Here is a 12,286-nt window from a genome sequence, read left to right on the forward strand (position 1 = left end):
CGCAGAGAAAATAGATGGTAGTGGAAGTGCTTTCGGAAAGACAAATTACATTTACGTTGTTCTGTATGCAATACAGGATTGTGTTTGTCATGTGCTCTGCATGATTGTGTTGTTTATCTGTCTCTGGAGACTGGATAGTTGGATCCTAGTGCTTTTCCTTATGTGCCTCTAGTGCTTCCCCCTTTTTCTGTACTTCTTCCCGTACATGTGATTGTCAGTTCAACCCTCTGTCTGTGTGATGTGAAAGAGCATTTACTGAGGTCACCCCAGTTTTAATAAAGACCATATAATGCTCTGTCTCATACTATAATTCCACAGCTGCAGACTGCCTTCATGAGGACCTTTGTATTATGAAAGGGGATTAGTGGGTGAAAGGCTTTTCCTCTTTTTGATGTCAATGTCTCCCTCTAGTGATGTAACAGGAAGCGAGCCTTACCATTCAAAAGGAGAATTCCACTGCGTTTTAATCCAGTTTTTCCTCATGTGAGGACAGTTCAGTTTTTATTCATGACCATGGCTTATTATCCCCTGTAGTTAAAAACCAAGTAAGATACTGCCTATTTGTAATTTGTGTTCGTATAGTGTTGCACAGGACAAAATTTAAACAAAACACTTTTCTGTGACTGTGAACACATGATTATTGTTATTTAAATCCACAAAGTGGTGTCAAGTAAATATATATATATGATTTTTTTTTTTTTATTCTGATAAAGATCTACCCCAGATCCCTTCTATTTCTGAGACAGACAGACAGACAGACAGAAGACAGAGCTAAGAAAGTAGCACATATAATTCTTGAAGGCAAGAAACAGTCTTTACAGTCGCCCTCAGATTCAAACAAATGTTAAATTGTGATTATTTTTTCCTCTGAAACTTGGATTCTCTTTCTTGTTTCTCTTTACTTCATTTCCTCTCTGCTCCTTCATCCCTCCCACCCCCAGTAAGAAGGGAGGCCTCTCCTGCTCCCAGCATGCTTCCTCGCCCCACCCCCACCACACCACCCCTACCACCCCCACCACTTCCACCCCCCAAGCCATTGTAGACCTGGAAGCCTTCTCTGCAGGGCTCTGTCTGATATGTTTGATATATTAGGTTGTTATTCAGTCCAACTATATATCAAACATATTCCTACAGTGTCCCGCCCTGTCTCCAGCCACGTGTGCCTTATGTGTTTATGGAGGTCTGTGGTCAATCACAAGCTGTTGACTGCTGATGCAGAGATGGCCATTTGATAAATTTCCCTGAACCGATGCCCTGTGATCTTCATACTGCTTTTTAGTTGAGGTGGAGGGAAAATGGACTAACACATTCAGATGATGCTCTGCTGTCACTTTCGATTGTGCTTTGTGTGAAAGATAAGGTTGAACATTATAGGTTATGCTGTCAAAAATCACCGTAGCTACCTTTGAGGACACTGAGGTCATGTCCTTCATGATTTTGGGGGATTTTAAAGATCTTAGGAGGCTGTGTGTGAGATTACATATGCAACTAAAAACTAGCACTTGGTGGATATTTTATAAGCTGATTACAAAGTAATGTGCATACATTCTATTACTTTACTCTTACTCTAACACATTCTGTGTTTTCCCTCCAGATTTTGTCATCTCAGCTGTAACAATAATCGTTTCTAAACTTGTACATATAAGTTAATGTGTGGTTTTCCTTCCAGCAGGCAGATGAGACGCTGGACTTTGAGGAGCAGATCTTAGAAGCAGCGAAGTCCATCGCTGCAGCAACTAGTGCTCTTGTTAAATCTGCATCTGCAGCTCAGAGAGAACTGGTGGCACAAGGCAAGGTCAGTGTGTATGAACCCTCAGACGCTTAGGCACTGGTACATTAAATATCTAATCATGCAACTCAATATTTTAATTTCTTCCCAAACTCTACCTCAGGTGGGATCCAATCTAGCCAACGCAGTGGACGATGGCCAGTGGTCACAGGGTCTCATATCAGCTGTAAGTTGCTTTATTTAAAGTTAATCCAGATGTAAAAACCAAACAAAAAATGTAAACCCAAACCAAGAGTGTGTGTGAATTTGTTGCTTAATGCAGGCGCGTATGGTAGCAGCAGCCACCAGTAACCTTTGTGAGGCAGCTAACGCATCAGTGCAGGGCCACGCCAGTGAGGAGAAGCTCATCTCTTCAGCCAAACAGGTTGCGGCCTCCACAGCTCAGCTGCTGGTGGCCTGCAAGGTGAAGGCAGACCAGGATTCTGAGGCCATGAGGAGACTGCAGGTAACACTGAAACACAGCTTTAATTAGTCAGTGGAAACAGGGGAATTGTGTGCATGCTAACTTTGAGAATGTCTTTCTAAAGGCTGCTGGCAACGCCGTGAAGCGAGCTTCAGACAACCTGGTCAAGGCGGCTCAGAAAGCAGCATTCGACAAGACTGAGGATGACAGTGTTGTAGTGAAGACCAAATTCGTTGGAGGCATAGCTCAGGTGAGACAAACTCCTCGAGAAGTGTGTTCCTGAAGCTTGGGGAAGAAATCATTCCCACTGCGTTGCGTGCCCTTTTCACTGAAGGCTGCTGAATGCTTGCCCTCTTGCTGGTATGCCGAAATGCCACAGTTGTTTTTCTGAAACTGAGATGACCTGCTGTGGATAAACAGACTGTCGGCTTTCTTTCAAAGCTGTTTATCAGGTTCGCTCGACATCAGCAGCTGTAAAACATCACACACAAGACTTTAAACATTTTCTGTTACACCTGAGAAATTGCTTCCTTTTCATCTGTTCAAAAAAAAAAGTCAACAGTAATTGATGAGTGTCTATTTTCAAAACTCTGCGGTGCCACAGGAAGTTTTCAGTGAGGCTCACTGAGTCCCTCCTGTCTGACTGTTGTCACACTGAGGGGAACTTTGGACAACATTTTTTCTTTAACCACTTTAGACTGTGATATGATGTTTACATACCTTCTAATACATTTTCTAAGGGATTTCTTCACAATCATAATGAATTTTTTTATCTGAAAACAATTAGTGAGATGACAGTGTGAGGATTTCTGTGATTTCTTCCCTGTGCTGTTTTAAAAATATGGCCAACACTATATTTTTTGCAAAAAGTCACAGAAAAGATGTGACATTTTTGTACCAGATTTACCTACTAGCTCATTTCCATCTGCAGTCCCTGAATTTAGAACATTTCGTTCTTGTGTGTTACCTATCCCCCAAGTTCAGGAGCTTTTTACATTCACTCTTGTCGGAACGAATTGAAACACATTTTCAGCTATTTCAGCAATTGTACATTTAAATTCCCTGAAATATTGTTTGCCTGTAACGTTTAAATGCTTTTCACTACTTCACTAAAGATTCTCTTTGTCTTATCAAATGAGCTACACTTTTTTAATCATTCTGCTGTTTTGTGTACGTTCTCCCCGTGGAGCTAACAAGCTTTATAGATGTGAGCTGAGCACAGTGCAGCTATTGGTTTTTCATACCAAGCAATCCACAGGAATTAGATAGTGAAGGGTGGAAGACACATTTTCTGTCAGCTGCTCTCATTCTCCTCAGATCATTGCGGCTCAGGAGGAGATGCTGAGGAAGGAGCGCGAGCTGGAGGAAGCGCGGAAGAAGTTGGCTCAGATCCGACAGCAGCAGTACAAGTTCCTGCCCAGTGAGCTGAGGGAAGATGAGGGCTGATTGACTGAGCAGACAGGATGTGTGCTGCGCTGATGAGACCTTCTTGTAATGGGGAGACGATGCCGATGGATTATTGGCTGCTTTACTCTCATATAACTGAGGACTATACAGCACTTGAAACAGGCCTGTTTGGTAAGAAAAACAAGTGCCTGTGCTCTGTAGTGTATTTGTGTGTGTGTGTGTGTGTGTGTGTGTGTGTGTGTGTGTGTGTGTGTGTGTGTGTGTGTGTGTGTGTGTGTGTGTGTGTGTGTGTGTGTGTGTGTGTGTGTGTGTGTGTGTGTGTGTGTGTGTGTGTGTGTGTGATGTGCATATGTATTTGTCAGTGAATGCCATTGACCTTGAGACTTTATCATGAAGAAGGTTGTTACTACAAGCAAGTTGAGACAGTATGATTATGTTGTATGATAAACGTATCATTGCTTTGTGGGTGTTACTGCGTCATGAGCATTTACTGACTGTTACAATCATGAATCAAACATGTTACAAATGCAGAAATCCTCTATAATCACTGAATGTTCTGTAATCGTTGAAGGTTTAGAGCAAATAGAAATGAACTGATGTTACCTCTGCAGCTGGCAGAACAAATCTAAGGGTCCATGGTTTGTAATGTAAAAAAAAAAAAACCTCAAAGGAATAATAACGGCAGGAAGGCGATGCCTCACTTCACCACTGGCTTGCATGCACCATAATGTCTACACATATCAATGAAGCTACTAACCAATAGAGTAGTATAGAGTTGAAAGGCACTTGTATTTTACTAAAAATGTGAATTTGGGGTTTGCTGTTAGACGAGCAAATATTTTAAAGATCAAGTTGTTCAGCTTGATGCCAAACAACGAGGGGCTCTGACTGGAGTAAGTAATAAAATAACAGACCACCGGCCAGCACGAGCTATAAAGATGTTTATTCTTAACCGATTTGGAAGCAAGTACTTCTTATAGAGCAGACTGGTGTAATCTGTGTTATTCAGAGAATCTGGACTATATGTGACCAAATATGTCTTGCTGCTTGTACGTTAAGTCCCTCCATGTAACCCCTCCAGTTCTTCCCTCACATACACAGAGCTGTGTAAGGAATACATATGTTTACATTCATCGTCATGTTTGTTCTCTCTTGTCTTCATGTTTTAATTCCTCCACCATTTACACTGGCCAGATTATGTTCAGGAGCCCGCTGAACTGTACACAAACACACTCCCATGCAGTTAATTTCTACCAGTCACTGCCCTGTCTTTGGCGAAGTCATTTTACTTTTGACTGTTCGTCTATAGCAATACGTTACACTGAATATTCTAGCGAGACAATACTGAGAGTCGGCGCTGTTATTGGTTGAAAGATAAATCATGTGGGATGATATTGGGCTTTGGGCTCTTGAATGAAATGAGCATACATTATGCTCTGAAGTTGCTTGTAACTTTATGCACTGAAGAAGACAATTCAAAGCTTCCATTATATTAAATGTGGGACATTCTCTTAACACAAATAGAAGGAAATAGCTTCACGCTCTGATTGAGAAAACTGATTCAATTATAATTTTTCCTTCAGTTTAATAATGTATAATATATTTGAAATTTTCAGCAGCTCATCTCCTCAGTCTGTCTAAGCCTGTGTCTGGTCTGCATTGTGTACTAGTGCCTTACTTGATTCTGCCCTGCGAGCAGCTGATGATCAGAATAGGTGGGAGCCTGAGCCTTGTCCTCTCTGGATCAGAACATTATGCCAGTCTAATCCCTCTTGGGGTCTTAATAAACAAGTCCTTTGCCATACAATACAATGCCTTGGCTGGTGGCCTACCTGCCGACAATGTTATAATGCTGATATACTGTAAAAGGGCATCTGTGGATACCTTAGGATTTAGAGATTAACACTAGACTGCATTCAATGAGCATGTGGCAATTTGTGTCTGAAGCCGAGAAATTGTTGAAATTCATTATGCCGAGTCCCTCTTAAATGTTGAACTGAATTAACTTCCTTGTTTCATTGTCTACCCACTATAAAAAATTTAAAAAAAATTTGAGTCTTTATCAATAAATGTAAGAATTACCCTAAAGTATATTGTCTAACTGATTTGTCCGAGTATTAACGGAAATAGAAAAAGTTACTAGCTCTGTTATGAATAGGTGTCGTGCTTTCTTTAACAGATTGCATCAGTTTTATGATTTGATGCTCTATGTATAATATTTATCTGGTCACGAAAGTATTTTTTGTATTCACCAAAAATAAAGAGTTTAAAACAACCAGTCGCTTTAAGATTATTTTGTCCTTAGTTGATAAATGATGTGTCGATTAGAAGCTGCTTTCCTTTCTCATTGCCTGCACTGTTTATTCTACTTCACCAGTTCCTTACTCATATTCCACAAACTCAGTGGTGTAAAATTCACTCTGAATCTGGTCCCAGATAAGGAGAAACAAAAAATGACATTCATTTTTATTTTTGTTTTTCAAACTATATAAATTAGCAAAAAACATGTTTTATAATACATTCTGCATTCTTGCCAGCAGATGTCAGTGTAATCCTTCATAGTTCAGTCAGGGGGTCAGTGGATGTTTGGAGAAATATGTCCTACTGCAAGGATTGGCAAAGTTAGCAAGACCAAATATGGACATTGTGAATGCACTTTTTTTCCCTCTTGCTTCACGGACCAGACCTTGAAGTATGCAGTGATCCTCATTTAGATGTTTTGGTAAAGAATGAGAATTCACAGTGTTTTTGTACTCCGAGATGCAGTTGAGCAGCTACAACCTTTACAGGGGTTTTAAAAAGAAGCCTCATGTTTACCGATTCTTCGTCTATTGGCAATCAGTCAGGCTTTACTTGGCCTTTTAGTTTGCTCAGGGGATACTTTACTTATTTCATGCTGAAGCCGATGCTCTCTCTGTATCAGCAGCGTATGAGAGCAGAGTGAGTGAAGGATGGTTTGAGGTGGCCGGTACAATACACTACCGTTCTAATGAACACCATATTTGGTTGTATAAGTGTTTTGGTCTCATGCGTGGAGAGGGGAAAACTGAAGCCATGTGTTTAAGAGGGAGTGCCCATCCACTGCTCACCCTCTCTTTCTGTCTCCCTCCCTTTTCCCTCAGTCCTTGGGACCAGCAGGATATTTGTCTGGTTAACTGGCATTTGTATATAGCTATCAAAACCTCAGTAAATTTGTGAGGTAAAGCAGAGAAATGGTCTGGTCCAGTTCTTTTTGTCCTGAACTTTGTGATTTTAGACTAAACACCTTCTGTTTTTGCAAGTGTCCAAAAAGCTTGTGTATTTATAGCCTTCTGCAAAATTTCAACCACGATGGTTACAATGAAAATAAAAAAGGTCAAGGTTTTTCACTCAACCACCTCTCTGTTCATTTCTTAGCCTGTATTGATTTCTCAAGCTCTGTGTGTTTTTCTGTCATTTGGCATTAAAGCGACTGCATGTCACACGCCATTTTCCTGCACGTGTGCTCCACCTGCACCTTGTCGGCCACAAGGTTTGATGCCTGATCTCTTACACCGTGGCATTTGTCATTAACCTCCTCAACCTCACCGACTCTTTGGTGGGTCTATCATTACAAAGTCATGTGGAGACTAATCAAAACCTCCAAAGCTCTTAGCAAGATCTCAAGTTTTCCAAAAATGCAAAAAAAATCATCCGTAATTATAGGAAAATGTGCATTATTCGTGTATCAAGAATTTTGTTGTTTGAAATAATTGTGCAGGCAGTAAAATTTTCGAAACTGTTGCTTCAACTGTTTCATCTAAAGGATTAAATGAAGCAGTAGAACCTGATAACAGTTTCTGGAGTTTCTAAATGCCACATAATCCTTAGCACCAACAGTGTAAATCTGTGGCATCCTAAATGTCTTAAATTTGCTGTGTTCGAAAGTTTGTTTTGCAGTCACTGTGGCTTGTGCCATATCTAATCCTCGCAGCCTGGCAGCCATTTAGTTCAGGCTTTGTTACACACTCAAGTTCTCAAAAATGAAGCCATGCTATCCTGTGGCTAAGCCAAATGACACTGGGTCAACTCTCCACTTTCATCATTTTGGAACTAACCTACACAATGTTTAGACTGAGGCAGGGCAACGGAAAATGCACTCGGCTGATACAAATTTTCCAAGTTTTAATAACTGGCAATTTACTGTTTGCTCAGAAATGATACTGTTCAGGAATGGCATCATGGCTCGTGCTAAGAACAGCCTCAGTGAAACTGAGAGTTGTCAACACTGGAAAAGTTATATGTTAATAATACTCCTTGAAATGTAATTGTTTGCCAGATACTCAATTAGCCTTTTGAGGAATTGCGGTAAGCTATATCACATAACATTGGTGAATTCTTTATATATAAAAATGTAAATGAAATCTTCCAGCACAAGAAATCTCCCTGGGAACTGACCATAAATTTGGACAGTATATTTTTATTTTTGTTTGGAACACATTACTGGTAAGGCTAATACTATTAAACTGATTGAGAGGGCATACGGGTGTGTTAAAGCATACTGTTAAGAGAGAGGGAAACAGTCTTTGCCCTGTGCCAGTTTTTTCCTGCTTTTAGAGAAAAGTGATGAAAGAGGAAGTGAGGTTTGGAAAAAATGCACATCAGGAAAAGCTTGTGGGTTTTGGGCTGGACCATTTGTCCAAAGTGTGCAGCGAGTTTGTTTTCTTTCTCTCCCCTTTTTTTCTTTTGATCAAAGACAACATTTCAACCTGACAGCATCTTTCACAGTTCTCCGTCAGAACAAACGATCAGAGAACAACAAGGTAAAGCCAGTAATCTTTGGGCAATGTGAGGGATGTTCTCCTCCTTTGACTGCTTTCCCAGCACACCTGCTTTTCAAAATTTGTATAAAAGTTTACAGGAATCATATTTTAAATTTGTAATCCCATTTCATTACACTTGTCAGTACAATGACGGCAAAGGAAGAGGTTGCTCAAGCTGATAAAACAGTGGAAACCAGCATTGTTTATGGATTGAATGGCTGTTTGGCTTCAGTCCATTTTGTTTCACGTGGTTCAGACCCAAAGATGGTCTGGTACAGAGAAGCAAGAATATACTTAACAATCTGTTCCTCCCTGAAATTTTCACACAGTTTGCTTTTCTGGATTGTTTATATCACATTAATTGTATTAGTCATATTTTGCCATTGTACCATTGTACCCTGTACCTGAAGATCACGACTTTTACGACTGACCTGACAATTGTGTTTGTCTTTATCCAAGTGTCCCTCAGTACAACTGTTAGGCACTTCATGTGCCAGGGGATGCTGTTAGTGTAAAGTGTACATGAAGAGGATGATCTTCATGTAAACACACTTGCACTGTGTTGGCAGTTAAATGCCCTGAAAAGGCTGAAGAAAAGAAACACTGTTGAATATAGCGGTGAATTACGGTCACAGTGGGTGAGGTCATTGTGTTGAGGATGCCTGTTGTTTAAGGATACTCACATGCCACCCGTCTACCTGCTCCGAGAAGCAGTGCTCCTGAACATAAACCTAGGAGACAGCAGCTGATGGATCTAAAAGCATTTTACTCATGTCTGGAGCACATGACTATTTTAGGTCATCAGTGGGGTTCTCCCAAAATGTTGGCTCCATAACTCATCACTGTGCAACCACTGATTTAATGAAAATAGTTACCATGGCTTGTTGAGGATGTCTTCGTTGTTTTCATAACTTGGAGCTGGATATTGTCTGTCAGCTGTAGTGTCACAAAGTTAAAACTCAAAAGGTTACAGTATTATTGCTCTGAATGATGTAGTGGTTGATTTTATTCGTTTGGACAGAATTTGCCTGGGAGTTTTAGATGAAGTTAAAATTATGCCTTCTATGAAAGATGATGAACCGAGTTGATTCACATGCTTTATGCTTTGGCTGCCCAGCCAAATGTCATGAAAGTAATATTTTGAGTGTCAAATTTCAGGAAGTGTCTTGTACTCTGGCCTTTATGTAATAGTACAGAAGACAGAATTCAATCCTTTCCAAGCGATAACAGGTGCTTTCATGTGAAGTAGGTATGTGAGGTAGCTGCAGTCAGCTTCATCTGCTGCTAAGTGCCAATATTTGCTGTCTGTTTCTCCCCTAACGGCACAGCAGCTCCTTTAGTCATCATGTAAGGAAGGCACAGTATTTCTCAGTCAGCAATGACAGCAGGGCTATATTGGGACTGAGCTGAGACTCAAAACTTGGGTGCTAATTTTGGACAACTCTGCAAGTAACGTCAGGAATATCTATTGAATGATATCGTCTGACTCCAAACACGTTTTTCCAAAGTCTGGTTTTCCTCAGTGACTTGCTTTGATTTTTCTCAGTTTTGCTCATGCCTGAAACAGAGTTGAGAGTGAGCAGTGGAGCAGAGGAACTGACTGTCTCAGACTGTGCTGCCGATTGGAACTGATCTGCAGTGTCTCCTGGGATTTAAGCTGTCTAGAATGAAATCTAACACTCGTCCATCCAAACCCCTCTGTCTTAATAAGGAAACTTTGCTTCACACTCGTTAGATGACAGCCCACATTTCTGCGGAGAAAAAAGTCCTTGGCTCCTTTTCTCCTCTCAATCCTGCGGCCTCCCCGCCCTGTGTGAAAGCTGAATAAACACCAGCTCCACTTAGGGCTCAGCAGATTTTTCTCAACACTGACACCAAACAAGATGATTTGGTGTGATGAACGATCAATGTGATTTTGTCCACAGAACAACATGTCTGACATGGACAGTTTGCCTGTGTGCTCTTCTTCTACTGTATTTACTTAATACCAAAGACTCAGCTCAGATTACCTCCCTTCTTAGTTATCCCTAATGGTGAAAAGTACCAATGTACATTTATTCAAGCACTGTAAATACAATTCTGAGGTAGTCTACCTGATTTGATGGCACTTTATATTCCATTACATTTCAGGGGAAATTATGGAAATTTTACTCCATTACATTTATGTATAACAGCTGTAGTCACAAGTTATATTTCATATTAAGATTTGACATATAGAAACCCAATCACCTTATAAAATATAATTCCTAAAAAAAAAAACAGTGCGCAGAAGAGAAATTATAGAGAACAATGTTGTAATATCTAGTTTGACCTCATAGTGTTACTTTTAAATTGCCCTGAAACAGACACAATGGTAGAGGCGTGTGTTTGTTTGGATTTTTGTCACAGTAATGTAATAGAGCAGCTACAGGTGCAATCCAAAGCAGCATTTTCTTTGGTATTGGAGGGTTTTTGACGACAACAGTTTTGCAAAAAAAAGATGCATTTGAGTTTGTACCATTCATGGATCAAAGCATTTGAAAGCAGAACTTTAGCCTGAAAATGACAAAGCCATTCAGAGCATGTAAAAGAGGCTCTAAATAACTGGTCAAAACAAATTCAAGGTTAGAACTGATGAGGGAATCTCATATAGATACATCAACTCACCTGACCCTGCTCCTATAAATTTACAGTAGCCTGCAAGCAGTGCTCCAGGCCAACTTCCCAACATTGGTAGTCAGATGATCTCACAAGAGCGCTCTCTTGTTGCCACTAACCTCTGGCATTAAGCCTGAAGAAAAAAAAGAGGTGCCTGTGCCGTCTTTATTTTGTCAAGCTACAGAACAGCTTTGGTCAAGGAACCCCACAAAAATGCTGGAGATACCGCATGAAGGCTATCCATTCCTTCAGCCAACCAGTGATACTTTGCTCAATAACCATTTTCTTTTTCTTTTTTAAATGGCTTTATCTAGACTACCTTATACAAAGTGTTTAAGAAATGACCCATGCATTTCAGGATTAGCAATCAAATATTGTCATAATGTAGCAGAGAGGGCAAGATATTCCAATTTTCAGTAAAGCCACCAGATGGCACTGCTCGTTTTGGGCACACCTGTGAGCGCAAAGGATTTTGGGGAACAGAGACCTCATTACAGGAAGCAATTTGTTTGTTTTACCCTTGAACTGTTTTACAGCGGTTGTTTTCTGGGTATTAATGGCTGTTTTTTGAAGGTAAAGATCCTATCAAAGTGTGTCTTTTGCAATATATATCAAATGATTATTATTTGGGAATCTTGAATACAAACATATTGTAAGGTTTTGTCCATAAATGCGACTGCATTTGTTGGATGTTGACAAATGGTCATTCATTCATCTCTGTAGTGTTCTGATACAGTTGAGTCAGAAGTCAATAGTTTTTGCAAGCAAAAAAAATCCTTATGTATTTAAGTGCCCCAGATGTAACTCTACACCTTTGCCTTCATTCAGTCCCAGATCTATGAATATACAAGTACTGCCTCTTTCTCCACCCACCCCTCGGCTGCAGGCCTGCAGCTTGATGATACGGAAAGCCCCACCCAGGAAGTTGATGGATTGGTTCCTTAGGAATGTAAGGTATGAAACCCTGGCTGCCTGAATCCATGTTTTTGGGACTGTCAGAGTGATGCTGCAGCTCCTAAGTGGAAATGCTCTGCCACAGCATGATATGTATTCTAGCATATCAAAAAACACCACATGGACAAAGTTCAAAAATGCTATTTACAGGGATCAGTACTATAAGTACATTTTGCTGAGAATACCTAAATAGTTGTACTCAAAAGTAGGCTTTAAAAATGCAAGAATTTTACTTCCAAAGGAGTATTTTTACATTCATGTGCTGGTATTTTCCCGTAACTAAAGAATATTCCTCCCACCAGTGGTCTTTGCAGT

At 40.3% G+C, this 12,286-nt stretch overlaps 1 protein-coding gene across 4 annotated transcripts in view; it reads left to right on the forward strand.

The window, feature by feature from the left end:
* tln2b (talin 2b) overlaps positions 1–5,869 on the forward strand; it is a 74,399-nt gene extending 68,530 nt beyond the window's left edge. For 2 of the 4 annotated variants that reach the window (XM_069708651.1, XM_069708653.1), the window contains exon 54: positions 1,670–1,759. Coding sequence is in view for 1 of the 4 variants with exons in the window: in XM_069708655.1 (XP_069564756.1) it covers positions 1,670–1,795; positions 1,893–1,955; positions 2,052–2,234; positions 2,317–2,442; positions 3,510–3,638 (627 nt within the window). In the remaining 3 variants the exon portion in view is untranslated. Of the gene's footprint in view, positions 1–1,669; positions 1,796–1,892; positions 1,956–2,051; positions 2,235–2,316; positions 2,443–3,509 lie in introns of those variants that run through there. The other 2 variants (XM_069708655.1, XM_069708652.1) reach the window with 2 other exon arrangements.
* Positions 5,870–12,286: the final 6,417 nt, after the last annotated feature.

Source organism: Brachyistius frenatus, unplaced genomic scaffold (genome assembly GCF_029030835.1).
Source record: "Brachyistius frenatus isolate BFR_SWC_R1_liver_20210118 unplaced genomic scaffold, ASM2903083v1 Contig_77, whole genome shotgun sequence".
NCBI lineage: Eukaryota > Metazoa > Chordata > Actinopteri > Embiotocidae > Brachyistius > Brachyistius frenatus.